Below are 27,060 nucleotides of genomic sequence, written 5' to 3'. Positions count from 1 at the left end.
ATCGTAGTACTATAGAAGAGAGGACAGGACAACATTTCGAGATCAGCATAACGAACCAAGTCTCGAGCCTTAATCAGAATCAGAGATCGTTAATGTTCAGGCACACAATTTTGCCGTAGATCGTGCAGCGATCGAATGGCTTCTAATCCGGTAAGCCTGAAAGTTTTGCGATGTCGCTTATCTAGGGATAGAGGTATCGCGAGTAGTCTACGTTATCGTAGTGGTAGTAGATAGAGAGTCAACGGGGATACATCGACAAAGCAATTCAAGACTCTCTTCCTACGCAGTACTTCTCTACACATATTGCAGCATTAGTCGCTACAGCGTAGAAGAAGACAACAGCTTTGCAAAGCAGCTACGTAATGTAATCTAATAGAAGTCTGCACTTCCAGAGTAAGAAGTCTGCACTTCCAGAGTAAAAGAAGTCTGCACTTCCAGAGTGAAAGAAGTCTGCACTTCCAAAGTAAAAGAAGTCTGCACTTCCAGAGTAAAAGAAGTCTGCACTTCCAGAGTAAGAGAAGTCTGCACTTCCGCGGGGAGGTCTCTACCTCCCAAATCAAGATCTAAACCTTGTAAACCACACGTTGCTTGACACTAGTGTTCACCAGCCATTCTTCTGGAAGTACTCGAGCATCTCGTTTTGCTCAATGACCGTCTTCGTGAGGCTCATCCGCGCATCAACATGCTCGTTGTTGCAGTTGATGAGCTCTTGGATCTCGGTCTTGGCCGCTTCAGCTTCCCTCTTGAAGACGGCCGCATCCGACCGAGCTTGAGAAGTTTGAAGTTGCTCGGCATAGAGGAGATCCTCAGACTTGTCCCCGAGCTCTAGGTGTTGCTTGGTGAGCTGCCGTGATAACTCGGTGGAAAACTCGGCGGCTAGGCGGTTGCGCTCACCAGAGAAGAGCATATCTTGCTCGTCCAAACTGGCTTCGTATTCACCGGCCACGGTGTTGATCTGTGCCCTATGCTCGGTTTTGGCGACGTATTCTTGAGTCGCGGCATCCGCAACCGTGTCCTCGAGTTCTTCTAGGTGATCATCGCGACAGTGTTGGAGTTCTTCTAGGTGGCCATCGCGACACTGTTGGAGTTCTTCTAGGTGATCATCGCGACACCTTTTGAGTTCGTCTGAGTGATCATCGCGACACCTTTTGAGTTCGTCTAGGTGACCTTGAAGAACCTCCGTCATGTTCTCGGACTCATGAGCAGCCGAGCCTTGAAGTTCTTGGATCTCGATAGCGCGTTCATCCAATAGGTTATTGGCAGTACCGATGACTCCTTTGAGATCCGTGACCTCTTCCTCCAGATCTTGGACTTGCTGCGCATGGCGTGACACTGACCCTTGAAGAAAGGTGTTGCCTTCGAGGCGAGATTGCGCAAGCATCTTGGAGTCCTGAAGCTTGGTTTTTAGAGCATCCTGCTCGGTGCAAAGACGCTCATTGGCTGCTAGGAGATCATTGACTTGGGTTTGGAGGTTCTGGGCATCCATCTCAGCCATCTGCGCGGAGGTATTACTGTCCCGCTGGAGATTGAGGATGCAGGCCTTGGATTTCGTATCCTCGGCCTTCGATTTCTTGACCTCGGCTTCAAGTTCTGTGATGCGTGTGCTCTTCTTGGAAACCTGCTCGTCAAGCTTTCGGATGCGCCACTCGGAGAACTCGGCCGTTCCTTTCAAATTCGTGATGGTTTTGTCTTTATCTTCAGCAATGTCAAGTCGATCCTCTAGGTCCGCGATGGTCTCCTCGGACGTTTCAACTTCTGAGATCTTCTCTTGCATCTCCTTGTCGAACTTCTGCTTTTGCTCCTCGAGGTCTTGCTTGAGTACTCGGATATCGTTCTCGAGCGCTTCTTGGTCGCGCTTCTGAGAGTCGCTTTTCTTGGAGGCATCTTCCTTTTCCTTTTGGAGCTCTTGAACCTGCCTTTGTAGCTCACCGAGAGAAGTCTCTCGTTCTTGGACCTTTGTAGTGAGATCTTGGGCGCGACGCTCGAAGTCTAGGGCTGACTGCTTGGAGGTCCCGAGCTCATCTGAGGTGTCCTTGGAGATGCGCTTCTCGTCTTGGAGGTTCTTGTCTAGCGCTTCGAGTGCCAGCTTGTCTTTCTCGGCCTGCCCTTTCGCCGCATCGAGACCTTCAGTAGCAGCTCGGAGTTTTGCCTCAAGCTCTGAGGTGCGCTTCTTGGTTTCTTCGCCCTCGTCCTCGAGTCCTCGGATGCGCTGTTCTGCAATGCTGAGCTGTCCCTCAATGCCATTGGTGTGTAGCGTGGACTTGTTGGCCTTTTCTTGGAGACTAGACGCAGAGTCCTGCGCATTCTTGAGTTGCAGGTCGAGATCTTGGGAGCGTTCCTCGGCCTTCTTCCTCTCCTCCCCGAGCGTGAATACACGCTTGTTGACCTCATCAAGAGACGTCTGCACGCTCTGAGTCGCTTCCTCGGCCTTCTTCTTCTCTTCTTCAAGCGTTGATACACGCTTGTTGACCTCATCAAGAGACGTCTGCACGCTCTGGGTCGCTTCCTCGGCCTTCTTCTTCTCTTCTTCGAGCGTCAATACACGCCCATTAACCTCATCAAGAGACGTCTGCACGCTCTGGGTCTCGCTCTTGGATGTCGTAAGCTGTTCCTTGAGCGTCGATACACGCTCATTGGCCTTATTGAGGAGCGTCTGCACGTCCTGGGCGCTGTTCTTGGATTCCTCTAGATCTCCCTCGAGCGATGAGACACGCCTTTCAAGAGACGTCTGCACGTCCTGGGCCTCTTTCTTATACAGCTCGAGCTGGTTCTGAAGCGTCGATGCACGCCCGTTAGCCTTATCAAGGGTCGTCTGCACGCCCTGGGCCGTGTTCTTGGTTGTCTCGAGTTCTCCCTCGAGCGTCGAGACCCGCCCATCAAGGTGCGTCTGCACGCCCTGGGCCTTCTCCAGCTCTTCCTTGGTAGCTTCGCCGCTCTCCATCTCCGTTTTCAGCTTTTGCCGGCACTCGCGAAGGTCTTCAAACTGCTTGGTATTTGTGCTGAACAAGAGGTTGAAGTTCTTGAGACGAGTCTCTGCTAGGTTTTGGGCTACGGTCAGGCTGTCGCTAGCCTCGGAGATGGTATCTGTCATCTATAAGCACGGGAAAGAAGAGATTAGACAGGATACCTACCCTCGGCAGCCTTGAGCTTCTCGTTGATCTTGGAAAGATTGCCTGCTACGTCTTAGCACTGGAAGGGCCTCGTAGATAGGATACTCACTCTCGGTAGCCTTCAGCTCCTCATCGGTCTTGGAGTGGGAGCCTGTTCTCTATTAGCACATGAAGAAGCCTTAGAGTGAGGTACACACTGTTGGAAGCCTCAAGATCCCTCTTGGTCTTGGATAAAGTATCTGTCCTTTGTTAGCACGAGCAAGATGTTGATGCCTGTCAACTTACCCGCGAGAGCGGCCTTTTCTTGGATCAGTGTTTTGATAGGTGCCATGAGCTCGGTGATTCCGTTGATCTTGGTGATCTCTTGGTTCATCTCATCTACACGCCGGTCTAGGCGACGCAGGTCTCGCATCCTCGTCTCGTGTGCATGTTGCTCGGGGTCGTCTGCTCGCGCGACCTGCCCTGCTGGCGAAGCCACGATAGTCTCGAGACATAGGTTCAAGCTCGTCTGCATGGCCTTGGAGAGTGGCTCGTAGTAGTCTACGTCGTCGTCCATCTTGGCGGATGTGTGGTGAAGTTAGACAGGACGAGTGTTCGCCTGTACGCGCTTCGCTCTGAGCAAGTGGGGCGGCTTATCGCGTTGTCACGTGGGTCGACTTGGCAACCTTGGAAAGATCTGATCCGCTCATCACCGGGCAGCTATTCTACGAGCAGCACAATGCCCAAGCGCCAACTCGAAGCCAGGCGCGGACACGAAATGAACCAAGAAGTCACTCAGATCAATAGTGACATCGAGCTCCTGGCAGCCATGAAGGATCTCATGAACGAGAAGGCCGCTACCGAGAGTGGGTCGATCATTCTCAACAATTGTTCGTGTACTGATACATAATAGGCACTCTATCCGAGACCACCGAGAAGCTGAACGCGAGCATAATCCTAGCACAAGACCGTTCGAAGGACGTCACTCGCCCGATCATGACGACTACCGAGAAAGGCAGCAGCCTCCGCGATGTCCAAAATGGCGTCCAAGGTCTCCAAGACAAGCTTCGTGAGGCTGAGAGAGCCCAAAAGGAAGCGACCAAGAACCTCGAGATTGCTCAAAATACCGTCAGCAGGCGCGACAACCGTATCCTAAAACTCGAGGCAAGTCTCAACGCTCACATTCGAAAGGCGGCAGAGATGTCCAAGGAACGCAAAACGGCTATCGACATCGCGAACAAGAAAGCCGAGAAGTCTTCCAATGACATCCGCGAGCTCCAGAGACGACTCCAAGATGCTACCAACATGTGCAAGAAGCGTGACGACACTCTAAAGACAGCACACAAGGAGGCCAAGACGGCAGCCAACACTATCCTGGAGCTTCAGCAGCAGCTAGAGAGCGCCGAGAAATTGACTTCACAACAACAAGAATCCGAGAGCAACTTTGAGGAGCTCTACTACGCCGAGAAACTGAAGTCCATCCGAGCCCGTCGCAGTACCGCCAAGTACAAGGCCGACGCTGATCGTCTTCCAGCTGCCACCGCAAGAATCGAAGAGCTGATCGAGCGCAATAACGGCTATGTTGCTGCCCAGAAGACCCTGAGGGAGACTTTCAAGCGCCAAGACGAGCAGCTCGCATACTTCGACCTAGGCGGCTAGACCCTAGATAAAGTGCAGACTTTACATCTCGTGATATGCTTCGCGGTCATACGTGTAGACGTGTGTTTCATAAGGTGAAGACCTTAATCCATGAAATAAAGACTCCAGCATCGCAAGTGCAGACTTGCTACCTTGCTGCGGCAGAGTGCAGACTCTGATTTACGTTCCGTTGCGGTCATGATCTCCGTGTACACTAGTTTTACGGAATACGAAGTTCTTCTACTTACAAATCTTTCAAAGCTTACTGCATGTATCAAAGACGCATGACATCGCATCGCGTCTGACGCGAACGTGTTTTACTCCCAGACTAACCACCACATCACGCCGACGGTCATCGGTGACGTTCAACCGAAAGAGGCAAGGTGAAATGTACTATCCAGGGATCTTGAAGCGCGTGCGCACGTGACTCAGCAACCACGTCGGGATATTTGAAAGTTTTGCACGCGCGAAAGTCTTGCTACCCACCAATACACACCACCTGCACCCTCCACCAAGATGAACGGTTACACATGGCCTCACGGCCAGCGCCCAAACCAGTCCGGGCGATCGACTCCAAGACCTAGTTTCGATTTCAACAGGCCGATGGGTATACACATTCCCAAAGTTCTAGAAGCGGGTCAGCTAACAGCTAGTAGGCGGTAATCAGGTCCCATGGCCTCAGGATCACCAAGGATATGGCCCACCTCCTAGCAACTCGGGCGCATACCACCAGTACGGCCCTCCTAGTTACCGTCCTCAAAATTACGGTCATCCTAGTGGCTACGACTATCAGGTACCTCCTATGTACGATCACCCTTCTGGCCAGAATTCCGATTTTGGCAACCATGGCCAAGGCATACCTAGTGGCTACGAGCACTTCGAGCAACGGGGTGCGCTTCCGCCTAGACCACCTCCTAGCAACTCGAAGCCCTCTTCCAATCATCGCGAACTTCTGCGATATGAGCCGAAACGCTACAGGCCTCTAGCGGGATCGATTGTAGTCCAAGGTGGTACTGGGACCTACGGCGTGCGCCCCCATCACACCAAATGTCCTAGATGTGGTGAGCTTTGGACCAAGCATCGCTCCAGGAGTCACACGGCGTGCGAGAGGCTGTGCCGCCACTGCAATAGCTGGAAGCACGTGGGCAGGGTAATGTCAGTCCCGCACTGAAAACTCCTTTGACTAATCATACTAGTGCTGCGGGTTCATCTACGCCGCCTCTGCGTGGTGGAAGAAGACCTATAATGGTCCTCCGCCCCCAGATATTCCAATCTGCCCAACCCAAGACGAGCTCGAAATCCTCAAGCGATGGGGGTGCGTGAGCGAGGACGGAACTTGGCAGCCCGAGGAGGTCTGGCACCTCCCCGATGTCACCCACGGCAAGGAACCTAGACACGAGGAAGAGCTTCCGGACGCACCCGAGAACGATCGAGCTGGTCAACCAGACCTGCAGGGCGAGGTCGATAGGTTAAATGCGGAGATCCAATCGATGAAGAACGCGCATGCCAAGGAACTCAAGGATCTCAAGGACCTGCATGCCGAGATTGTCAAGACGGCCAAGGTCGACGCGGCGATTGAGGTCATTGGCGTTGGCAGCAATCAGGGGATCACTGATCCCGATCTTCTCGAGGGTCTAGAGGGAATCCTCACTCCTGGCCAGATAGATGGAAGTGAAACCTTCTAGAGACATCTTCGTTCTCCTCCCTATCTAGAGGACTGCTGAATATTTGCAAGTGCAGACTTGCTATCTAGAAGTGCAGACTTCTAAATCTTTGCGAGTGCAGACTTGCTATCTAGGAGTGTAGACTTCTAAATCTTTGCGAGTGTAGACTTGCTTGTTAGTTAAGTAGTTCTATAAGTCATCATGTTGTAGCGGACGCACCTTACGCATGGAAAAAGCTGAACACTTGCCCCCTACAAATCTACATTTTGTGATAATTAGCCCTTTTATTAAAGTAGACGGCAAGTTGCCTGTTTAGCTTTCTTTGTATGAGGTGGACGTATGCAGCCAAGTCGCCGCTGGCCACACCTCGGCTTTCCGCCTCCCGAGATCGCTTCTCCGGACAAGCGTCGCACCATCACCACCACCACCCCCACCATTCTCGACGCTCAGCACCGCACATCCATCGCATTGACTTCGCCGAGCACCCAAGCGTACTTCGACTACATAGCTACAATCGCGCAGTAAAATTGGGGTTGTATCTGCTCTCGTGCGCCTGCCCGCGCTCTGCCCGTTCCTACTCCCGCGAAACCACCCCGCTACTCAGCCCATCCACACGACCGCGAGGTCAACGGTAACGATTCGTTAGAACGCGTGTGGGATAATGATACTCTGTATGCGTATGAATGGACAGTAGGAAAGCAGAGAAGAACAAGGATGTAGGGTCTAAATAGATATATCGGAGGATCAAGAAGACAGTCTAGGAACACTCCGAGCTAGCCATCTTATGTCTCATCCCTCGCTATCATCGTATGTAGCATCCCTCTCTATCCAGTAGCTTATCTGCCGGGGTTCTTGGCCAACTCGTAGACCACGTTCTAGGGGAAGGATGCCCACGAAGATGCTCTGCCCCATAGGTGCTTCGTGTAACAACGCACAAAGGAGGTGTTTCTTGACACACCATGCGCATGCTTCGTGGTTCTCGGCGTACTTTCGACCCTTCCTCAAGATGAGACCATTGGCAATGCCTACAACCAGTCAGTCTGCGTAGCTTCGCACATAGAGCTCAAGTACATTGGTTGTAATGCGAAGGAGCGTTGATAGGATCGGTCCAGCGAGCCCAGAGGGGCTTAGACTTCTTCGTTCGCAGCACCTCGTTCAGCTTCTTTCGAAGCTTGGCTTGGATTGCGTTGCTCAGCGTGTCGATTGGATTCCAGGCACCTTGGGAGGCGTTGCTAGGAATCCATACGCGGATGGGCAACTCAAATGCTCGGCGGTCTTTCTTGCCTCGATTTGTGGGTGGCCCGACATTGCGTAGGGGTGCTTGGAAACCCTGGATCACGCTCGCTGCGTCACCATTCTCGGAATCGTCCTCATCCTCCTCGGCTCCACCCGCTTGCGATCCCTCGACCTCATCGGCGTTCTTCATCGGGAAGCCCTCGATATTTGCCAACTCTTGGAACTCAGGCAACTCGAAGAGCATGTCGTCTTCTTGGTCCGACCCCTGTACAATGCTCTGGAAGTCTGCACTTCCTGTCCTTGAGAAGTCTTGAAAGTCTGCACTCCCGGCTTCGGGGAAGTCTGCACTCCCATTTTGAACAAGGTCTGCACCCTTAACTTCGAGAAAGTCTGCACTTTCATTTCGAACAAGAAAGTCTGCACTCTCATTTCGAACAAGGTCTGCACCTTTGGCGGCTTCGGAGAAGTCTGCACTTCCATTGTGAACAAGGTCTGCACCTTCGGCTTCACGAAAGTCTTCACTTTCATCCTCGGGCAAGTCTGGAGCTGTGAAAGGCTGAAAGTCCATACTGTCATCGTCAGACTGATCAACGTCTTCGGCGGCACGACTTGAGTTCTCCTTGTGCTACCAGAAGTTAGCAACCTGGCGTCGGGGGTACCGCTTCTACAAACCACCGCTGAAAATGGCGCGAAGAAATATCGGATCGACTTCTTGGGATTCCTCAACGAAACGGGCCGGAAGTAGTCTAGGATCGTTCGCGAAGGCTTACGCGTTGCGTCTCCGAGATTTGCTTGGATGGGTGTGCTAGGTACAGCAACAGGTGCCTCCTGGATCGCGATACTAGGACACTCCGGTGAAGCCTTCTTGGGAACATCCGACTCTGGCTCGGACGGGCGTTGTTCTGGCTCGGGAGTTTCATAACCCCAGATGTTGGTTGGCCCGCCACCTCGATTTTTCGAAGCTTGCTCTCTAGGACGCTCTGGATAGGATTTGGTGGTATTTAGATGCTCGGCGACGCGTATGAGATGAGCTTTCTCGCGTTCTTGGATCCTCGTTCGCAGGTCCTGCAGTTTCGCACCCGCCGTCTCTTGTGCATCGCGAGAAATCGCGCACTTCTCGGAAGAGAGGCGTCTTTTGGATGCCATTGTGATATAGGCGACAGCGAAAGGAAAAGAAATTGTGTAGCAGGGTGCAGAATTTGCGTTGGTACGTCGCAGAGCTGGCATGCATCGGGAAGGAGCCAACCCACGCGTGCCTTCCCAATGCACTTGAGCGCGTCTGCATCACCTCAGATCTGGAAACCATCCTAGTAACACTCACCAGCATGCACGATGAACAAGCGCATTGCCGCCCCAGACTTCACCAAGTCGGCTCCTAAGCGGAGTCGCTCAAGCACCTCTTCCGAGCACAGCAACATTGACCTCCAAGGCACCTTCCAAGAATCCGACGACCAGCCTCAAACCCAAGCTGACGACCTCCGTAGCGCGGGCTGCATCGCATCAAGGCGAGCCAATAACCAAGCTACGTTCCATGGACCGCCTTCGCAGTTCGCCGGCTTGGTCTCCTATGGCTATACTGCCCTAGTCGATGCCGTCTTCAACTACGAGTTCAAGCGGAGACATCCCAAGACTAACGATGGTCCTGATACCTGGCGACGTGCTTGCGTGCCAATCCTAGCTTCTTTACCAGATGGTGTTCTCCAAGGTATCATAGATGGTGACCTAGCGAAGAAGTACCGTCAAGGAGATGCAGACCTAGTCGAGCTATACGGCTCCAACCGACCTAGTTCAAGCCATAGTGATGAAAGCCATGAAACTTCCGTACGTTTAACTGTAAGTCTATCAATTATAACGCTCACCGTTTCCATAGGACATCAGCACCACAGCCTGGATGGACAACGCAAGTATTGTTGCGCCTGGCCACTATGTCCGATACTTTGTTTCACCTATCACTGGCCTACCGCCGACAATGTCCGAGCTTCTGGCCATCATCCAGACGCTCCAAGTATACCTGGTAGAAGTATTATAGACCTCATCCGTGCAAGGTAGCAGCACACTTTGCTAACCAATAGCGACTAGTCTCCTAGCGACATTGAGGTCGGATTGGGAATCGACAATGCCAAGCGAAACGTCTCCGATGATTCTGACATCCGAGCAGGCAAGCACAAGTTCCTGTGCTCCTCTTCACGCAACCCATCTGATGCGCGCCGTCGTATCCTAGCGGATTTCTGCCAAATAGTCAAAGACCGTATCAAGGCGGTGCCTAGCGAATTCCTAGACCATCGAGACTCCCGGGCCCTAGCATATGTCGGCTACGCGCTCAGGGTTTTGGATCGTTTGCGCGAACACGGAGCATCGGCCGAGAAATCCAGCTTCATTATGCCCTTGCTCGAGAATACGGCTATCTACCTAGTCATGCCTTACCGATGGGATAGCTTCCCAGTCAGCTTTGCGGTTAACGCAGACGAGGCCGCACTTGGAGAGATGCTTATCAATGGCCTATCCCTAGGATATACGGACTCTGGATTCGGTGTCGCCGGGCATCCCGCTGGTCGTAAGTTTGGTTTTCGTTGCGCCCGTTCACGTTGCTAACGATGTCCAGTGAACGTTACCTCTACCGCCCAAGCCAAGCGCGAGCATTGGGCCGACGCGCTCAGCTTTCGCTTCCGTTACACGTTCTACTCGAATAACATGAACTTGGAGAAAGAGCGAGTTTCCAAGATAATCACGGGTGAAATCGCCATCAAGGCGGCCCGTCTCAAAGAGGAAAAGGACCTTCAAGACAGCATCAAATCCAAGATACCGGATATCACAGAGGCTCACAGAAGCCTCTCCACGTTTGAGTTTTCCGAGGATGTGGAGACATCCGAGACTGTGAAGCAGCTCTTCCGAGAGACCCATCTGTTGCTCGCCCAGTATGAAGGAGAGCTCAAGCACAGTATGGAAGACCTCAATGTCTCGTAAGTAAGTTTATACTTACTACATAAGGGTGCAGACCTTTTCTTATGAGGGTGTAGACCTTTGCTTCAAGGGTGTAGACCTTTGCTTTAAGGGTGTAGACCTTTGCTTTAAGGGTGCATACCTTTGCTTCAAGGGTGCAGACCTTTGCTTTAAGGGTGCAGACCTTTGCTTCAAGGGTGTAGATCTTTACTTTGAGGGTGTAGACCTTTCTCTTTACGAGTCCAGATAGTCTAGATTATCTACCTTAACCTAGTACTGCTAGACGACAACATGTACCCCGAACCGTAGCTTTCAGATCAAAAGATCCCCATGTATACATCAGGCTGCGTCGAAATCACTACGTTACGAACCACATCGGCGCCAACGGTCGCGATGCGTGATGAAGATACGCGCATGGCTTTGAGAATACACATAGCATTGTCTAGCAGGCCGCAACAATATGAGAGCACAGTAGGTGTCGCGCCGCACATTCGCATGCACAGATCGCAGTATAGAAGCCGATGTAGATCTCAACTTGCTGTGTAGAGCACGCGACTATAAGATGAAGCCCTTACGTAGGCGGCATGCTGCTATGAACAAGCGGGGACGGCGAGCAGCTCCAGGGCCGAAGGCTAGAGATAGTGGGACAGGCGTGCGAGACGACGAGTCCCTACGTATGTCCACGATGTCATTGACCGTTCGCTGAGGAATTGCATGGCGGGATGCTGGGTGCCTCACAGGTCAGGGCTAGAGGGCAGCATCATTGGGCGGGGTGAGCGCCATATGTGGCTGTGCAGTGGCGCGTTAGCGCATGACGCGCCCGCCCGCATTCCCACCCAGTCAACTTTCCTGCGCGACTTGCTTGCTCTGCAATAACGCAACCATACCGCATCTACTCTCACCGTAGACATTCCACGCTTCTCGCGCACACAACCCGATTGAGCTATCCGAAAGAATCACTGGAGGTCTAAGTGAAATCGAAAGGTAGGCGCTTCCAGGTTGCTTTGCCCCTCCGAAGCTTCGGGAAGCAGGCAGGAACTATGTTTGGGCTGTACTGAACATCACTGACAACCCCTCCTACAGCTACACACTACGCCCCTCTACACTGCATACCTCCGATCACCAGACATGGCCTCGACCGCGCTCATCGACGCCGACATGGCGCCCACGCTCCAGTCCATCCTCGACCAGAAGACGCTGCGGTGGATATTCGTTGGCGGCAAGGGTGGTGTCGGAAAGACTACAACCTCCTGCTCCCTCGCCATCCAGCTCGCAAAGCACCGCAAGTCGGTCCTCCTCATCTCGACCGACCCCGCGCACAACCTCTCAGATGCCTTCAACCAGAAGTTCGGCAAGGACGCGCGACTCGTCAACGGCTTCGACAACCTCAGCGCCATGGAGATTGACCCCAACGGCAGTATACAAGACTTGCTGGCGAGCGGAGCGGAGGAGGGCCAAGACCCCATGGCGGGCTTGGGCGGCATGGGTAGCATGATGCAAGATCTGGCCTTTAGCATTCCCGGTGTCGACGAAGCCATGTCCTTTGCCGAAGTGCTCAAGCAGGTCAAGTCCATGTCCTACGAAGTCATCATCTTCGACACGGCGCCCACGGGCCACACGCTACGCTTCCTCCAATTTCCCACCGTAATGGAGAAAGCGCTCTCCAAGGTTTCGCAACTCTCGCGCCAATTCGGGCCCATGCTCAACTCTTTCCTCGGTGCATCCGGCAGACTACCCAACGGACAAAACATGGACGAGCTGGTTGAGAAGATGGAGAACCTGCGCGAGACAATTGGAGAAGTCAATGGCCAGTTTAAGGACGCCGACCTCACCACCTTTGTGTGTGTCTGCATTCCCGAGTTCCTGAGTCTGTACGAGACGGAGCGGATGATCCAGGAGCTCAACAGCTACGAAATCGACACGCACTCAATTGTGGTCAACCAGCTGCTGTTCCCCAAGGAGGACAACCCCTGCGAGCAGTGCAATGCGCGACGGAAGATGCAGAAGAAGTACCTGGATCAGATTGAAGAGCTCTACGACGAGTTCAACGTGGTCAAGATGCCGCTGCTGGTTGAGGAGGTGCGCGGCAAGGAGAAGCTCGAGAAGTGGGTATTCCACACCGACTCAGGATACCGTGTACTAACAGCGATTCCAGATTCAGTGAGATGCTCGTCAAACCCTTCGTCCCACCGCAGTAGGCCCGTGCCGTTCTCAAACGCGGTAACAAGTAGCCTAGATTTGAGAGCCTCAACCCCTTTGGTACCGCTTTGGGCCTCACGGTACATTTTTCTTTTGCCGATTTCTCGCCGTCTCACCCTTGTACATCTTGCGATACCATGTGGTTCTGCGATTTCGCGTATTTCGCGTTTTTCCCCACACATCACGACTCAAGCAGCACGGAGTTCTGTACCTTTAGCGACTAGCCCCGATCTATCGCAGCCGGTGGAAATGAAAGATTCTGCCAAAGCAGGAAAAAATTTGAAAGCCTCGTTCTCCATATGCGTAACATGCCCGTGGACAGCTGACTTGAAATGCAGCACGCGACTGGGAGGATTCGGAGATATACGTTAGCCGCTGAACCAGGAACGCCAGTGCCTGGGGTGCATTCAGCCCACCAAACACATTTATTGGGACTGTTTGCGCACCCCGCATAAGTACCGTGCACTAGCCCAGAAGGGTGCTGACACCGACGTTTTCTTGCTTCTACACCACCACACACGTTCGGGGTACAAACAGCTTCTGGTCTGCTCCGTGATGTTGTTGTTTAGGTACCTTCCTGTCCACGTTAGCGAAAGCCACGAGGCGCTTCTGAATTGACTACGTCATGCTCTTACCCCGCAACATTCAGCACCACCAAATGAGCGCTCCACCTCCATCACGACAAATACCCGTCTGTCGCGTGCAGGCAAGTTCCGCGCATGCCGGCTTATACAAGCACCGCAGTCTCACATGCTGAGAATGCGCTGACAGCTGAGCGGCAGTGCAACAAGCAAGAAACGATGCACTCTCCATCCATGACCAGAATAAGACATCTCCCTTCCCAATACTTCACGCTCTATCGCTGATGTCAGGCTATTATACCTCGGTATTTACATTCATTGGCTGTCACACCACGCTGTTACTTGTGGCTGAATGCCGGTAAACGCCTTCTTTCATGCATGCTGCATGCGGTAGTGTGCGGGATCATGCGTTCGTTTCGTCGCGTGCACACAAAAAGCGCCGAACTGGACAACGTCGACTAATCGGTTTGGAAAGGAAGGCGACGCACCAGACGCACCACACACGAATGAAGCAGGTGGGTCTGGCAGAACGTGTAGTTCTACCGATAAAGCCGACGACGAACTGCGACATCTGCGACACTTGAGGTTACGCCGATCTCGAGGCTGAGTCTTCCGGCAACTATGGGGCTGAGCTTTCCGGCAAACACAACAACCGCATTCCACTATGGTGTTTTGTGTGGCGTACATCCAGCCCAGCGGCGAAATGTCTAATCTTAGGATAGCCACGTTGGGCACAGACATCCCCTGGACAAGCGCCAGAACAAGCGTCATCTCACCCCGGTACCCGTAGCTCTGGTGTGGGCGCCGATCACCAGAATGGTCCAGGATGGTCCCACTACCTGGTCCGTTTACTTTGACCGCCGGGAATACTCACCGCGCAGGGCTTGGAAGGACCTGGTGTGTTAAGGTTAGTGAAGATGGCGTGGTAAGTATATAGTCTGGTGTGTTTCACGCGAGTGGTGAGTTTGTAGTCAGGTTGTTGTGCGGTGTGTTCCCTCACTTTGTGCTTATATCGGGTTATTTGTCTCGTCGTCGGTACATTCTTTGTTGTATATCGACAGCGACTTGACCGTTTCGACACACCCGTCAATCAACATGGCACCTTCTGTCCTCCGTCTAGGAGCCTTACTGCTCGGTGCAGTTCACTCTGTCACCGCAGTACCCGTCGAGATCGAAGGCAGAGGTACATTCACACCTCCCCCCAACCCCATCTCCACACCAAACACCCCCACTAACCCACCCACCAACAGCGGTATCCCCAACCCTCCTCTCCCAACTCGAATTCTACTCCCAATACTCCGCCGCCGCCTACTGCCTCAGCAACAACAACAGCCCCAACACAAAAGTCACCTGCCCGCAAGGCAACTGCCCCCTCATCGAAGCCGCCACCACAAACACCCTCTCCGAATTCGAGAACAGCATAAAATCAGACGTAACGGGTTTCGTAGCCACAGACTCCACAAATGGACTCATCGTCATCTCCTTCCGCGGCTCCCGCAGCGTGCGTAATTGGATCACTAACGTCGCCTTCCCGGTTCTACCAACAACCATCTGCCCAACATGCAACGCATCAACCGGGTTCTGGAACTCCTGGCTGGAGGCACAGAAACCCGTTTTAGCTGCTCTAGCCACAGCAAGAAAGCAGTATCCTACCTACCGCATCGTAGCGACAGGCCATTCCCTCGGTGGCGCGTTGGCGAGTCTAGCAGCAGGCTACCTACGATCCACCGGCACGACCGTCGATTTGTACACGTACGGCGCGCCGAAGATCGGGCTGGCGGGCGTGAGCGACTACATTACGAAAACGGGCATGGGCGAGACGTATCGTGTTACGCACAAGAATGATCCGGTGCCTAAGTTGCCGCCGGCGCTGTTGGGGTATAGGCATATTAGCCCTGAGTATTATGTTACTAGTGGGAATGATGTGCAGCCTACGGCGGGGGATGTGAATGTGTTGACTGGGAACCTGAATTTGAAGGGGAATGAGGGGGACTTTGGGGTGGATGTGGATGCGCATTTGTGGTATTTTGGGGAGATTAGTGCGTGTGAGGGGCAGCAGGGGATTGAGATTAAGGCTTGATGAGCTTACGATAGTCATGATGTCTATGAGTATCTTCTTTAATGTATATATTACTTCCAAAAGTCATGTGCCGAGGATTTGTGATGGGTGGCGTGAGCGTAGATGCATAGTCACGAATTCAATGAACACACTTGTGAACTCAGATATTAGTATATGAACACCTCGATTCATCTTGTACAATTACAAATGCAACACGCAAACACCCACCCATACCGTCGTGGACGGATCAAAGCTCAACATACCCCCGTCGAGTACAGTGCGCTAAAACACGCTGGCCCGTCTTTATAACGCCAAAACACCACAACATGCAGCCCTCCTGCGCTGACACATCAGAAACACTACTTCTTCTTGCCCTTGCCCTTGCCCTTGGTCGCCGAACCCTTAGTCGCCGAGCCGTTTGTCGCAACGCTGCTTGCCCTCGATGGCGTCGCGGATGCCGATCCAGCCTTGCCCTTGACAGTGTCGAGCTGCTTGTTCTGCTCTCTATTAGTATATGGCATCATCACCAGGTCCAAACTCATCATACCTTGACACCATTCTTAGACTTCTTCTTCGGCTGCTCCTCTTCTTCCTCCTCCGTCTCCTCTTCCTCGTACCCGCGCTTGCCGTTCTTGTTCTTGAGGTCACCCTCGCCGAGCTCGCGCACGATAGCCGAGATGAGCGTAGTGCAGCGACGACCAATCTCTTGTGGTGTACGCGAGAGGAAAAACCAGTCGAAGCGGAAGAGGGGCGATTCGCGGATCTCGTCGCGGATCTTCTCGTAGATGTACTCGCCTTCGACGCCGTGCTTGTGCAGCATGACGACGAGGAACTTGTCTTCCTCCTCGGTGTACACCTTCTTGTTGGTGGTGGATACGGTGTACTTGATCTGCATCTGCTGGAGGGGCATGCGGTACATGCCAATCTTCTTCGCGATGAGTCGCTTCTTCTCTTCCGACTGTCGCACACGGAGCTCGCCCTCTTCGATGACACCCAAATGCTTTTGCCAGTTGTCCAGCGACTTGTACTTCTTCCAAAAGACCTTGGCGTAAGCTTTGATCTCGTCGGCGTCTTTTCCGTCGACTTCTTCCGAGATGCCCTCGTAGTTTTGGCGACCGTACTTGGCGCTGCCGTTGAGGAACTGTTGGAAGTCACGCTTGTTCCATTCAGGGAAGCCCTCTTCGATCAGGCGTTCTTTCTCAGCCTTCTCCTCTTCTGTCAGTGGCTCCGCATCATCAATCTCCTGCTGCGCAAGTTGTTGATCGGCCTCACGTGCTTCGAGATCCTCATCCGGACCTTCTGGGAGAGGAGCTTTGAGGTTGTTCTCCTTGCGGTACCAGGCGGTCTCCTTGTCTTGGAGTTCGGAGAGTCGCTTGGGAAAGAACTGGTAGTCGTGGATGGTGATCTGCTTGGGCGCGCGGGGTATCCTGGGTTGCTTGTTCTCTGTTCGCCCACCAGTGACCAGCGTCTTGCGGTAGTAAGAGTCGATGCCGTAGTTTTGCTCTTTGCGCTCGCGCTTCGAGGGGTTGATCCAGGAGATGCCGATTTCCTTCTTCCGTGGTTGGAAGGTCTCGCCGTTCCACTCGTAGGTTGAGTCCGAGGTAAACTTCTGGAGATCGTCAAGACCGAGCGTCTCGTACCTCTTGTTGAGCTTCTCCGTCATCTCTTCACCGCGACGCATGACAGCCTCGAAGTCGTCATCAGCTAGCTCGCCATCAGCTGCTGGCCCAACGGGGCCCTTGCTTGCAAACACCTTCTCGGCGCCGTGCTGAATCATCGTCAGGAGCTCGTCCTTGGATGCGGCGTTCTTGACGGGTTGTTGCGAGCGGCCTTGCTGAATGACTAGCTGGTCGAGACGCAGCTTCTGAGCCGCACGTTCAAGCACCTTCTCTTCAATGGCCATCTCGGTGACGAATCGGAAGACGTAGACCTGCTTGGTCTGGCCAATACGATGGGCACGGTCCATGGCTTGCAGATCGGCCTGCGGGTTCCAGTCACTGTCGAAGAGGACGACGATATCAGCAGACGTCAAGTTGATACCCAGTCCACCAGCACGAGTAGTCAGGAGGAACAGGAACTTCTCCGACCCTTCCTTATTGTAGTCGTCGATAGCCTGGATACGGTCCTCGTGGGCGGTCGAACCGTCGATACGGCAGTACTTGTAATCGCGCATGACTGAGTAGTCCTCCATGATGTCTAGCACACGACTCATCTGCGAGAAGATGAGCACTCGGCTGCCCTGAGCCTTCATACGTTTCAGCAGCTTGTCCAGCATGACCATTTTCGCAGCGTTGGTGACGAGATGTTCATCGGTAGTGTATGGCGGGCCAGGCTCGGCGCCTTCGAAAAGGTACGGGTGGTTGCAGCACTTTCGCAGCTGCATGACGATGTTGAGCAGACGGGTCTTAGACTCCTTGTTGCCGGCACCGCCATTAACCGCGTCGATGTCCTTTTCGAGAATCTTCTTGTACCACTGAACCTGCATGTCGGACATGCCAACGTACAGGTTGATCTCCTTCTTCGGTAGTAGTGACTTTTCGACATCGGCCTTGACACGTCGGAGCAAGAAGGGTCGAAGGACCTTGTGGAGTTGTTGGACGACGGCGTCCGAGTCGGCGTTCTGGGATGTGAACCAGTCGTCGAAAGCGGCGGAGTCTCCGAAGACGTCGGGAAGGAGGAAGTTGAGCAGGGCCCAGAGCTCGTGGAGGTTGTTCTGGAGAGGGGTACCTGTGATTAGCAGGCGGCTTCGAGAGTTGAAGACGCGGACCATCTGGGCGAGCGATGATTCCTCGTTCTTGATACGGTGGGCTTCGTCAATGATGATGTATTCCCACGCGAACTTCTTCAGATGTGATTTCTCACGCAGAATCATCTCGTAGGAGGTGATGCAGACATCGAAGCCATCGGGCACCAGGCGCTCCTTGATGAGGTCGGCACGGTCATCCTTGTTACCCTGGAGGACCAGGACGTTGACGTCGGGGCACCACTTGGCGAACTCGCGCTTCCAGTTGTCGAGTGTCGACTTGGGGACTGCGACCAGGTGAGGACCGTGAATGCCGGCAATGTAGCGGAGGTAGCCGATGAAGGAGATGGTCTGTAGCGTCTTTCCGAGACCCATCTCGTCGGCGAGGATGCCAGAGATACCGTTCTCATGTAGTGAGATGAGCCAGTTGAGACCGGCAACCTGGTAGTCGCGCATGGTGCCGCCCTTAATGAAGCCCGGTGATTCCCTAAAGACCGTCTCGTTGTGTCCGCCATGCTTCTCCTCGCGCACCAGCTCGGCGTCCTCCTCCTGCTCGGTCTTTCGGCGACGCTCCGCAGCGGCACCTCCTTTCCGCACCTTGCTTGCCTTTGATTTCTTGGTCTCTTCGGCATCCTGGCGGTCGATCTCGGCGAGAATCTCCTTGATGCGCGGGTTGGGGTTCGTGTCGATGAAGTGGCGAAACAGATCCGTCAGACCAAGGAGGTATCGAAAGCGGCGGATGGTGTCGTCTTCCTGTGAGAGGAGCCAAGTTAGTGATGTCTCGGGATGTAATGCGCAGTGAAGTCGCGTACCTTGGACGCCCTCAGGCCCTCAGCCTTCTTGCCATACATGCTTTTCCGCATGTTCATCTCTTCGGCGCGTTTTCTTCGGCCGTCGACTGGCGCGTCACCGGCGACGCTGTTTGCTGTGGTGTTGGGGTTGGTATCCGAGTCCTGTGCGCGTGTCAGTTGTTGGACCGGGTGAGTGTGGCGCGGTGTCGGAGTCATCGTACTGTGTAGTCTGGAGTATCGACATTGTACTGCGTCTGGAATGTTAGCCAATGTCTTCTCGATGTCGCGCCTTCCTCCCGCTTGACATGTGAGTGTCGCGGCGAGGAAGGCGCAAACGGGGGTTGCGCTTACGCCAAACTTCTTGAAGCCGTTCATTGTGTCGTCCGGCTGGTCCTGCATCTCGACATCGGAATGCGCCGACGCCTCATCTGAGGATGGCTCCTCCTTCTTCGCAGCGCTCTTCCGCGGCATGTTGCCTGTTTGGGCTGTTCGCCGCGTGTAGTTGTGTCGGCGTCAAGGTCGCAATGGCGCAGTGAATGGTAGTACGTCTGTCAATGTTTCGGGGTGTTAAGTGTGATGACGTGGACGCGTTGGGACGTGTTCGTGGCGGCAGAGGTTTGCGCGATGTGTGTGAGGATGGCTTGAGAATAACTGTGGACGACCCTTGGCGCGTCAGGTCGGCGGCGCGCTATCCTCGTTGCGGTCGCGCGCACTACCCCATGCCTGCATCTCTAAGCCCACCAACTTCCATTCGCTCAGCGATTTGACATCTACGCGTTCCCGACTACGAACATCAATCCATCTGAAACATGATGCCACGGGAGGGAAGAATAGAGATGGACGCGATTTGCGACGCGATGTCGAACATGACGTCAGACAATTGTATCCATCACCGGTGCCATATGCGATCATTTCAGGAGTGCTATGTTGCCTGTTGGCATAACTTGCTTGAGCCATAGCATACTGGAGCTACAACACGACATGTTATTCCATTGTTTCGACGACTTTTTCTAGCCTCTGATCCTACATTTGGACTGCTCGCCAAAGTTTCCTCTTAGGATCACGGTTATCTGCTGAACTGGTTCTTCATCGTTAAGCTTTCGAGTTGAGTAGGCTACCTCCGGCCATAGAATGAGTCATAGCCGATATGAAGCATCTATCAAAAGCCCTAGGTCTATGATATTCATCGGCATCCCATCGGCATCGTCGGCATTATTGATCAACCGTATTGCAAGATTACCAAGGTATTGGGAGCCGTAGAGTGGGACAATAACGCATCGTAAGTCGGCAACATGAGAAGCGAAAGACTGCAGCAACTCTCGAGATTGTTAAGCATGCAGTGTCAGTCGGCGTTACTTCTCCACCACTGACGTCACTGTACCCAAGACAATCGTTGCATAAGTAGAAGTTCCTGGCGTGTCACCAACAGTACAGTTTTCATCACGTGGCCGACCGTATCCACCTCCCGAACATGCCCGCTACATCCATCACGATCATCTTCTCACCCTACCACGTCGGCCTCCGCAACCACCGCGTCGGCGACGGCCCAAACCGAATCCGAGCTCTCGGACTCATCCACCAGCTTGAAGCTCTAGGCGTCACAGTCCACATCCACGAAATCCCACCCGTCGACGACTTCGAAGGCGAGATAGGCCGCAGTTTCGAAGTCCTCCGCCGCACCTCCCTAGCAGTCAGCAAAGCGCGAGATGGCAATTCCTTCCCTTTCATCCTCTCCGGCAACTGCATGGCTAGCGTAGGCGCAGCTTGCGGACTGGGTATCAAGGATCTCAATTTCATCTACTTTGATGCGCACGACGATATGGATACGCCTTCCACGAATGAGAATGGGTATTTTGACGCCATGGGCTTGTCCATGTTGGCGGGTAAGAGCTGGCATTGGCATACGGAGCAAATACCGGGGTACGCGCCGATGAACTACAAGGACCGGTTCTTGTACGTCGGGCTGCGCGATGTGAATGAGACGCAGAAGAAGACGGTTGCGGAAGCTGGAGCGGATGTTATTTGGGGTGATGCTGGGAAGGCTGTGGATTTCCCGAGCGAGTTGGAGAAGCGACTTGACATGAGGGGTATGTCGCCGTCGCTTGTGCATCTGGATTTGGACGTCCTGGATAAAAGTGTGGGCATGGTCAATGGTTTCGAAAGCGAGGGTGGACTACAGGAGGAGGATGTAGTCAAGTGTATGGGTTTGTTGCCGAAGAAGGCCACGCCGGTATCGATTACTATGTGCTCTTTCAACCCTAACCTGGGCGATGGCGATAAGATTGCAGGTATAGGCATTCGCGCTGCTGTGGCCTTCGTGGAGGCGTTGATTGCAACATCAGTGCTATCAGCGTAACGATAGCGAATGCTACGAAGAAGAATATATCAGACTTGCAACAATGAGACCTATCCCGATCCTAGAAAAGGTTATCGTTGTCGCTGTCGTTGTTGTTGGAAACATGGGCCTTCGCCCGTACTTCTCACAAAGGCTCGCGAGGTCAGCATGAGCGGAACGATAGATTTCCCCGTATTGCCTAAGAGTTGATCCATGCAGAAGCAAGACGATGTTGCCACTGCAACCTCATGTCGGATAGAATGCATAATGGTGACTTCCGCTTATCAAAAGCAGCCGACTGCGCCCAGGGCCACGGGCCTGGGAAGTCGCGGCCGGGACAGCCTTCCCGCCAAGCCGCGCGACCCCAAATCGCCCCGCTCACCTCCAAAAACCTTCCGCCTCGTTATCTATAGCGATGATCACACGCGTTTCCATTTCAGCATGAAAAGAGTGCGCCTTTGACCCAGACTACGGTCTGGTTCTGGTTTTCCAGCGCGACGCTGAAACCTCACGCCACGTCCTATTTTCACCCAACCCAACGCGCCGTGCGCGCAGTTCACCTGGGCACTCGCCGCCACATCTCCTGCTGAACTGCGGACGCGCGACGCCCACTTGCCCAGGCACCAGCGAGGATGTCTGCCCATTGGCCCTTTGAACGCAGCCCGCCATCTGTCTTGTATGCAGTGCAGACGCCATGCATAGCAGCGTCACGCATGACCTCACAGCTCATTGCTTCGAGCGTCCACTTCCACCGGTGAGCGTTGGAGCATAGCCCCGCTCCCAGGTAATGCCCATTCACCTCAAGTCCTCCCGCAGCATCTTTTCGCAGCTTTGTGTGCACTGCGACAAAGTTTACTTATCTATTCCTAACACGCTGTTAATGAGTGTTCCCGCACACGGCACCATACTATCTACACGAGCGTCGGCAGACGTAACAGCTTCATTCCATCTACGTCAGCCTAATAGCGAAGACAAGACGGAACATCGAAATGCGCCTCATCAATTGCTCAACACTACAACTGGAAGAGTTCTTCGGGGCGAACATCCCGCGCTATGCTATTCTCTCGCATACCTGGGGAGATGAAGAGGTGTCGTTCGCCGATTTCACCTCTGGTCAGCCCATGGTCGGATCTGGTTACCAGAAGATTCTTTTCACTTGCCAGCAGGCGATCGAAGACGGCATCGACTACGCATGGATAGACACCTGCTGTATCGACAAGAGCTCTAGCGCAGAGCTTTCTGAGGCGATTAACTCGATGTTCGCCTGGTATCAGAAGTCAGTCCGCTGTTATGCGTATCTTTCTGATGTCTCGGCAGCCAATATGAAGCAGGATTTCCCTAAGAGTAGATGGTTTACACGGGGTTGGACACTCCAGGAGATGTTAGCCCCAAGAAAGGTTATCTTCTACGATCAATGGTGGGTTGACTTGGGCGATCGGGAAAAGCACGCCGAGCAGATATCCAAGATTACAGGAATTGATAAAGTGGCCTTGTGGAATGAACGGCCGTACACGGATGACAAATTCGGTTCCTATTGCGTCGCGACGAGGATGTCATGGGCTTCCAAGAGGCAGACGACACGTGCGGAGGACATGGCCTACTGCCTCCTTGGGATCTTCGACATCAATATGCCGCTTCTGTATGGAGAAGGTGACCGGGCATTTCGTCGTCTCCAGGAGGAGATTATCCGGAAGAGCGATGATGATTCCATCCTTGCCTGGTCCCTATCGCCAGAGGACAGGTATTCTGGTCCTCTAGGGCTTCTATCAGATGATATTAGGCAAGATCTATGTAATACGACTGATACCGACTTTTTGGCTCGCTCACCAAGATGCTTCACAGACTGTGGCAACTTGACTCGCGCTATGGAACCGTCCACTTTGTTCACGTTGACGAATACGGGCCTGCAGATCCAACTACCAATTGTAAAGGTCTTTGAATGCAGCGAATATCACTGTTGCAGGGTTGGAGCTTCAGGCCTTGTATGGATCGGGCTACTTGGTTGCTCGATATCGTTCAACGGGGACTTCTTAGGCATTCTGCTCTGCCCGAACGGAGACGAGAATAATCCCAGCGTAAGAGTGATGCGTCAATGGTGCCGTTACAGTACTGTTGTTGTCGGTCCAAGAGCCGCGTTCGGTTCAGTCAGTAAAACATTGACAATTGCTGGATTTGGTGGGTTCCAAAGAGGACGAAACTTCGACTACGCGCGCGTTGAGCAGGTTATCGTCAACGAATGCAGGGCCATCCGCCGTCTTGGTTATCAACTCCAGGCTTTTATTGCATGGAAGTCTGTTGGAGGAAAACCACTACTGGCTTACCATCCGTTTTGGGATCCAGAAGCAAAGATTCTTACCCTTAGAGAAATTGACCCGTTTAACAGTTTGTTCGAATTCAGCTTCAAACCATCGTCGAGCAGTCAAGAGCCCAAGTTCACTGTCTTTATAAATGGGGCTGGTAGAGGTACAGTGAGGGCAGGAGACGTCTTTTCTGAAGATGAAAGGCTTGCCTTACACGGTCTTCTTAAGGGCAACGGCGATCAGCCTTATGACAAGGATCGGGACTATGACAAGGGCGACGTTTTGGTACATGACGGCAAAGGGCGCCCGTTTCATATCCGCGTTGAGGTCCACACTAAGATTGTTGGCCATCATAAGCTGGTCAGAGTTAACGTTGATGCTTTAAAATATGGCGTTTCGGACAAGGAACATGGTAGGAGCTGTAACTGCGAGAAGGATGTATACTTGCATTAATCTATACTCGGTACCTATTCTGCCCAGCTGTACAAAGGCTACAATTGCATGTACAAATTCACATCGTCCTAGAGGACAAATCTCGCCCTCACATGAGCCAAAAGTGGAAACTGAGACGGCCTACAACCCCGACTATACGTGGCTGTGAATGAATATAAGGCCTGTCATCCGGCACCGATATGTCATGACCATGCTTTGAGATATAATATTCGCATTACCGTGAGTTTTACCAATCTTCGGCCACCAGCTCATGTCGCCAAGCAGCCGGGAATCTACATCCGCGATGGCGTCTGCCAGCAGGTAAACATCACGTGCGCGCGGCGACCTCGGGAATCTAAGGCACGCCCAGGATGGAACCTCGATTGCCTGCGAACATTTAAACCGTGATACTGAATTGCATTCCCGTGAGTGTACCTCCAGACAAATCCGCGCAACCGCCTATCCTCCCAAGTGGACCCACGTCATCGGCGCATTCCTCGGCGCGTTCGCTAACCACGTTTGCCCCACCCAGAAAGCCGCATCTCCACTCTTCACCTCCAAACCACGCGATAAGAGCCGTTGGCACTGCCAGCTTGCGGTAGCTTCGGAAAGCTATCAGCGCGCGCTCGCCTTCCTGTTTACGATGCTCAAGACGCCCTTTACGTATTTGTGTAGTGTGCATAAGGCGTAGCGGGTGATGCTGGCCAGTCAGGTTGAAGGGCCGAGTGCTTATCAGGAAGATTGGCGGTTTTGATGATTGTTGATCCTGGTAGCATCGCAGACACCGACGCGGTCTTTGTCGTTGGATTGAAGATGGGTTAAGGAATGGATCGGGATCATGACTCTTTGCCAATGGAGATTATGTCTTGGAGATCAATCTCTTCGGTAAAGCAGGAAATGGCGCCGACGTATAAAGCTCGCAGGCCTGCAGCTGTATGGAGCTTCATCACGGACTTTCGCCAGACCCCGGTTTGGACTTTTCGTGGACAAGATGCGCTTCTCTCGGTCGATCGGCGTCGCGTCTTTCGTCGTTGCCGGTGTGCAGGCTGCTGTTTCTTCCACTGGATTCACGGTATCCTTGACCGACATCGATTACTTCCTGCCGCCTAAGCCAATTGCGAAGATATCGAGCTGCGAAGAGATTCAGGCCTCCTTCGAAGATGCTGCGTTTGTGCCGTTCACAGTGGTGAAGCCTCACAACGGTAGTGTAGATGTCGCGTCGCTCACAGCAAGCTATGCGCATGATGATGTATGGCAAGAAGGCTTCATGGACGGTATGCACCCAAGCTCACGCTCCCGAGACCCTCACTGATCATTTCTTCCAGCCATTTACGTCCAGGGTAGCGATTCCAAGCCAATGAACTCTTCGTTGACTATACTATCCGGTACCGCATCCAAGGAATTAGCTCCAGGACCCTACTTCATCAACGCAGCTGGTCATGTCTACGAGGCATGGAGACTATTCTCCGATATGCAAGGCGCTTTCACCGAGTCTGCAATCGCGAACGGCGACGGTTCATACTCGGTTTTACCTGCGGGTACTGTGGGTCAAAAGCATGCCATCGCCGTGCCTTCGCGGCTGTACTTCACCAAGACGGCCGAGAAGCCATTGGCTGGTGTAAGAATTGGTATCAAAGACATCTACGGTACGACACACCATCACCACGTAGGCTATGGTCCTTGAACATGGACTGACAAGAACCGCAGATATCAAGGGCCTGCGAACTTCCAACGGAAACCGAGCTTGGTACTGGCTATACCCTCCTGCCAACGCGACCGCGCCACCCGTCCAGAACCTGATCGACGCGGGAGCTATCATCGTCGGCAAGATGATCACCTCTCAATTCGCCAACGGTGAAACCGCAACGGCCGACTGGGTTGACTACCACGAGGCATTCAACCCCCGTGGCGACGGCTACCAAGATACCTCCTCCAGCTCTTCCGGTGGTGGCGCAGGAACCGCATCCTACTCCTGGCTCGACGTCAGTCTCGGATCCGACACCGGCGGCAGTGTGCGCGGCCCATCGCAAGTCCAAGGTCTCTACGGCAACCGTCCATCTCACGGTCTGGTGTCTCTAGACCACACCATGCCGCTCAGTCCCGTGCTCGACACCCCCGGCTTATTGGCGCGCAACCCTCAAATCTGGATGGAAGCAGCCCAAGCCATGTACGGCCCCAACATCACCATCACAAGCAACTACCCAACCACCATCCAAACCCTCGGCTGGCCCACCGAAGTCGAAGACGTCGCCGACCAACTCCTCGTCGACTTCCTCGGAAACGTAACCGACTTCCTGAGCGCAAACGCCAGCGCATTTAACGTCACAGCCTCTTTCGACGCAGCGAACCCAGATGTCGCACCTCTTACGGTCTTACAGAACCTCACCTACGCTGTCCTAATCACCAAGCAGCAAATTGAGCTCGTCCGCGAACCCTTCTACGCCGACTACGCCGAAGTCCACGACGGCCGCCTTCCGTTCGTTAACCCCGTCCCGCTAGCTCGCTGGGGCTGGGGCGACAACCAGACCATCACCGTCGACGAGGCTGTTAACAATAAGACTATCTTCCAAACCTGGGCCAACGAGACTTTCCTCGCTCCATCACCAGAAACCTGCTCTGAGTCCCTCGTCATGTACGTCGGTTCCACCGGCGGTACTACCTACCGCAACACGTACTGGGACGAGCCCGGTGTACCTTTTGGCTTTGGCAACAGTCGCATCTCGGTTATGGCTGAGGTGCCAGACTATGTTGTGCCGCTGGGTGAGGCGCCGTATAACTCGACGATTACGGGGCATGTGGAGTATTTGCCTGTTACGGCGAATTTGATGGCGGCCAAGGGGTGTGATGGCATGTTGTTCTCGCTTATTAATGAGTTGTATGAGGCGGGTATTTTGAAGGAGAGTAAGGTTGGTCAGAGTGGGGTTACGGGTGGGGAGATCTTGTTGAGGAGGGATGGGCTGTGGTGAAAAGCTTATATATCAATGGAAGCTCAAGTACACTACTAACCTGAGTCCGATATGCGCGTGCGTTTATCTGTGTAGTATAATCCATGC

At 53.4% G+C, this 27,060-nt stretch overlaps 11 protein-coding genes across 11 annotated transcripts; 8 read left to right on the top strand and 3 right to left on the bottom strand.

Moving 5' to 3' along the window:
• Positions 1–601: 601 nt before the first annotated feature.
• Positions 602–3,666, bottom strand: J4E92_010529 (uncharacterized protein; the record flags this gene model as incomplete). The annotated part of the gene is made up of 5 exons (XM_051501866.1): positions 602–3,084; positions 3,132–3,173; positions 3,220–3,261; positions 3,308–3,349; positions 3,396–3,666. 5 exons carry the CDS (start codon positions 3,664–3,666, stop codon positions 602–604), a joined length of 2,880 nt encoding a protein of 959 aa, XP_051347968.1.
• A 162-nt stretch (positions 3,667–3,828) lies between these two features.
• Positions 3,829–4,748, top strand: J4E92_010528 (uncharacterized protein; the record flags this gene model as incomplete). The annotated part of the gene is made up of 2 exons (XM_051501865.1): positions 3,829–3,955; positions 4,003–4,748. 2 exons carry the CDS (start codon positions 3,829–3,831, stop codon positions 4,746–4,748), a joined length of 873 nt encoding a protein of 290 aa, XP_051347967.1.
• Positions 4,749–5,572: 824 nt separating this feature from the next.
• J4E92_010527 (uncharacterized protein) lies at positions 5,573–6,412 on the top strand (the record flags this gene model as incomplete). Its single annotated transcript, XM_051501864.1, has 2 exons — positions 5,573–5,617; positions 5,924–6,412. The coding sequence occupies 2 exons, from the start codon at positions 5,573–5,575 to the stop codon at positions 6,410–6,412; spliced, it is 534 nt and encodes a 177-aa protein (XP_051347966.1).
• Positions 6,413–7,180: 768 nt separating this feature from the next.
• Positions 7,181–8,773, bottom strand: J4E92_010526 (uncharacterized protein; the record flags this gene model as incomplete). Its single annotated transcript, XM_051501863.1, has 3 exons — positions 7,181–7,416; positions 7,463–8,252; positions 8,300–8,773. The coding sequence occupies 3 exons, from the start codon at positions 8,771–8,773 to the stop codon at positions 7,181–7,183; spliced, it is 1,500 nt and encodes a 499-aa protein (XP_051347965.1).
• Positions 8,774–8,959: 186 nt separating this feature from the next.
• J4E92_010525 (uncharacterized protein) lies at positions 8,960–10,591 on the top strand (the record flags this gene model as incomplete). Its single annotated transcript, XM_051501862.1, has 4 exons — positions 8,960–9,448; positions 9,498–9,647; positions 9,707–10,181; positions 10,230–10,591. The coding sequence occupies 4 exons, from the start codon at positions 8,960–8,962 to the stop codon at positions 10,589–10,591; spliced, it is 1,476 nt and encodes a 491-aa protein (XP_051347964.1).
• A 1,104-nt stretch (positions 10,592–11,695) lies between these two features.
• GET3 (Golgi to ER traffic- protein) lies at positions 11,696–12,765 on the top strand (the record flags this gene model as incomplete). The annotated part of the gene is made up of 2 exons (XM_051501861.1): positions 11,696–12,672; positions 12,723–12,765. The coding sequence occupies 2 exons, from the start codon at positions 11,696–11,698 to the stop codon at positions 12,763–12,765; spliced, it is 1,020 nt and encodes a 339-aa protein (XP_051347963.1).
• Positions 12,766–14,442: 1,677 nt separating this feature from the next.
• On the top strand, positions 14,443–15,427 carry J4E92_010523 (uncharacterized protein; the record flags this gene model as incomplete). The annotated part of the gene is made up of 2 exons (XM_051501860.1): positions 14,443–14,530; positions 14,598–15,427. 2 exons carry the CDS (start codon positions 14,443–14,445, stop codon positions 15,425–15,427), a joined length of 918 nt encoding a protein of 305 aa, XP_051347962.1.
• Positions 15,428–15,765: 338 nt separating this feature from the next.
• On the bottom strand, positions 15,766–19,411 carry J4E92_010522 (uncharacterized protein; the record flags this gene model as incomplete). The annotated part of the gene is made up of 5 exons (XM_051501859.1): positions 15,766–15,903; positions 15,954–18,902; positions 18,962–19,102; positions 19,162–19,194; positions 19,292–19,411. The coding sequence occupies 5 exons, from the start codon at positions 19,409–19,411 to the stop codon at positions 15,766–15,768; spliced, it is 3,381 nt and encodes a 1,126-aa protein (XP_051347961.1).
• Positions 19,412–20,411: 1,000 nt separating this feature from the next.
• On the top strand, positions 20,412–21,296 carry J4E92_010521 (uncharacterized protein; the record flags this gene model as incomplete). The annotated part of the gene is made up of 1 exon (XM_051501858.1): positions 20,412–21,296. One exon carries the CDS (start codon positions 20,412–20,414, stop codon positions 21,294–21,296), a length of 885 nt encoding a protein of 294 aa, XP_051347960.1.
• Positions 21,297–22,264: 968 nt separating this feature from the next.
• Positions 22,265–24,028, top strand: J4E92_010520 (uncharacterized protein; the record flags this gene model as incomplete). Its single annotated transcript, XM_051501857.1, has 1 exon — positions 22,265–24,028. The coding sequence occupies one exon, from the start codon at positions 22,265–22,267 to the stop codon at positions 24,026–24,028; it is 1,764 nt and encodes a 587-aa protein (XP_051347959.1).
• A 970-nt stretch (positions 24,029–24,998) lies between these two features.
• J4E92_010519 (uncharacterized protein) lies at positions 24,999–26,973 on the top strand (the record flags this gene model as incomplete). The annotated part of the gene is made up of 3 exons (XM_051501856.1): positions 24,999–25,281; positions 25,333–25,653; positions 25,715–26,973. The coding sequence occupies 3 exons, from the start codon at positions 24,999–25,001 to the stop codon at positions 26,971–26,973; spliced, it is 1,863 nt and encodes a 620-aa protein (XP_051347958.1).
• Between the last annotated feature and the right edge of the window lie 87 nt (positions 26,974–27,060).

Source organism: Alternaria infectoria (genome assembly GCF_024043175.1).
Source record: "Alternaria infectoria strain BMP 0036 chromosome Unknown scaffold_37, whole genome shotgun sequence".
Classification (NCBI taxonomy): domain Eukaryota; kingdom Fungi; phylum Ascomycota; class Dothideomycetes; order Pleosporales; family Pleosporaceae; genus Alternaria; species Alternaria infectoria.
Note: the sequence above shows the minus strand (reverse complement) of the source record. Positions and strands in the feature narration are given on the sequence as shown.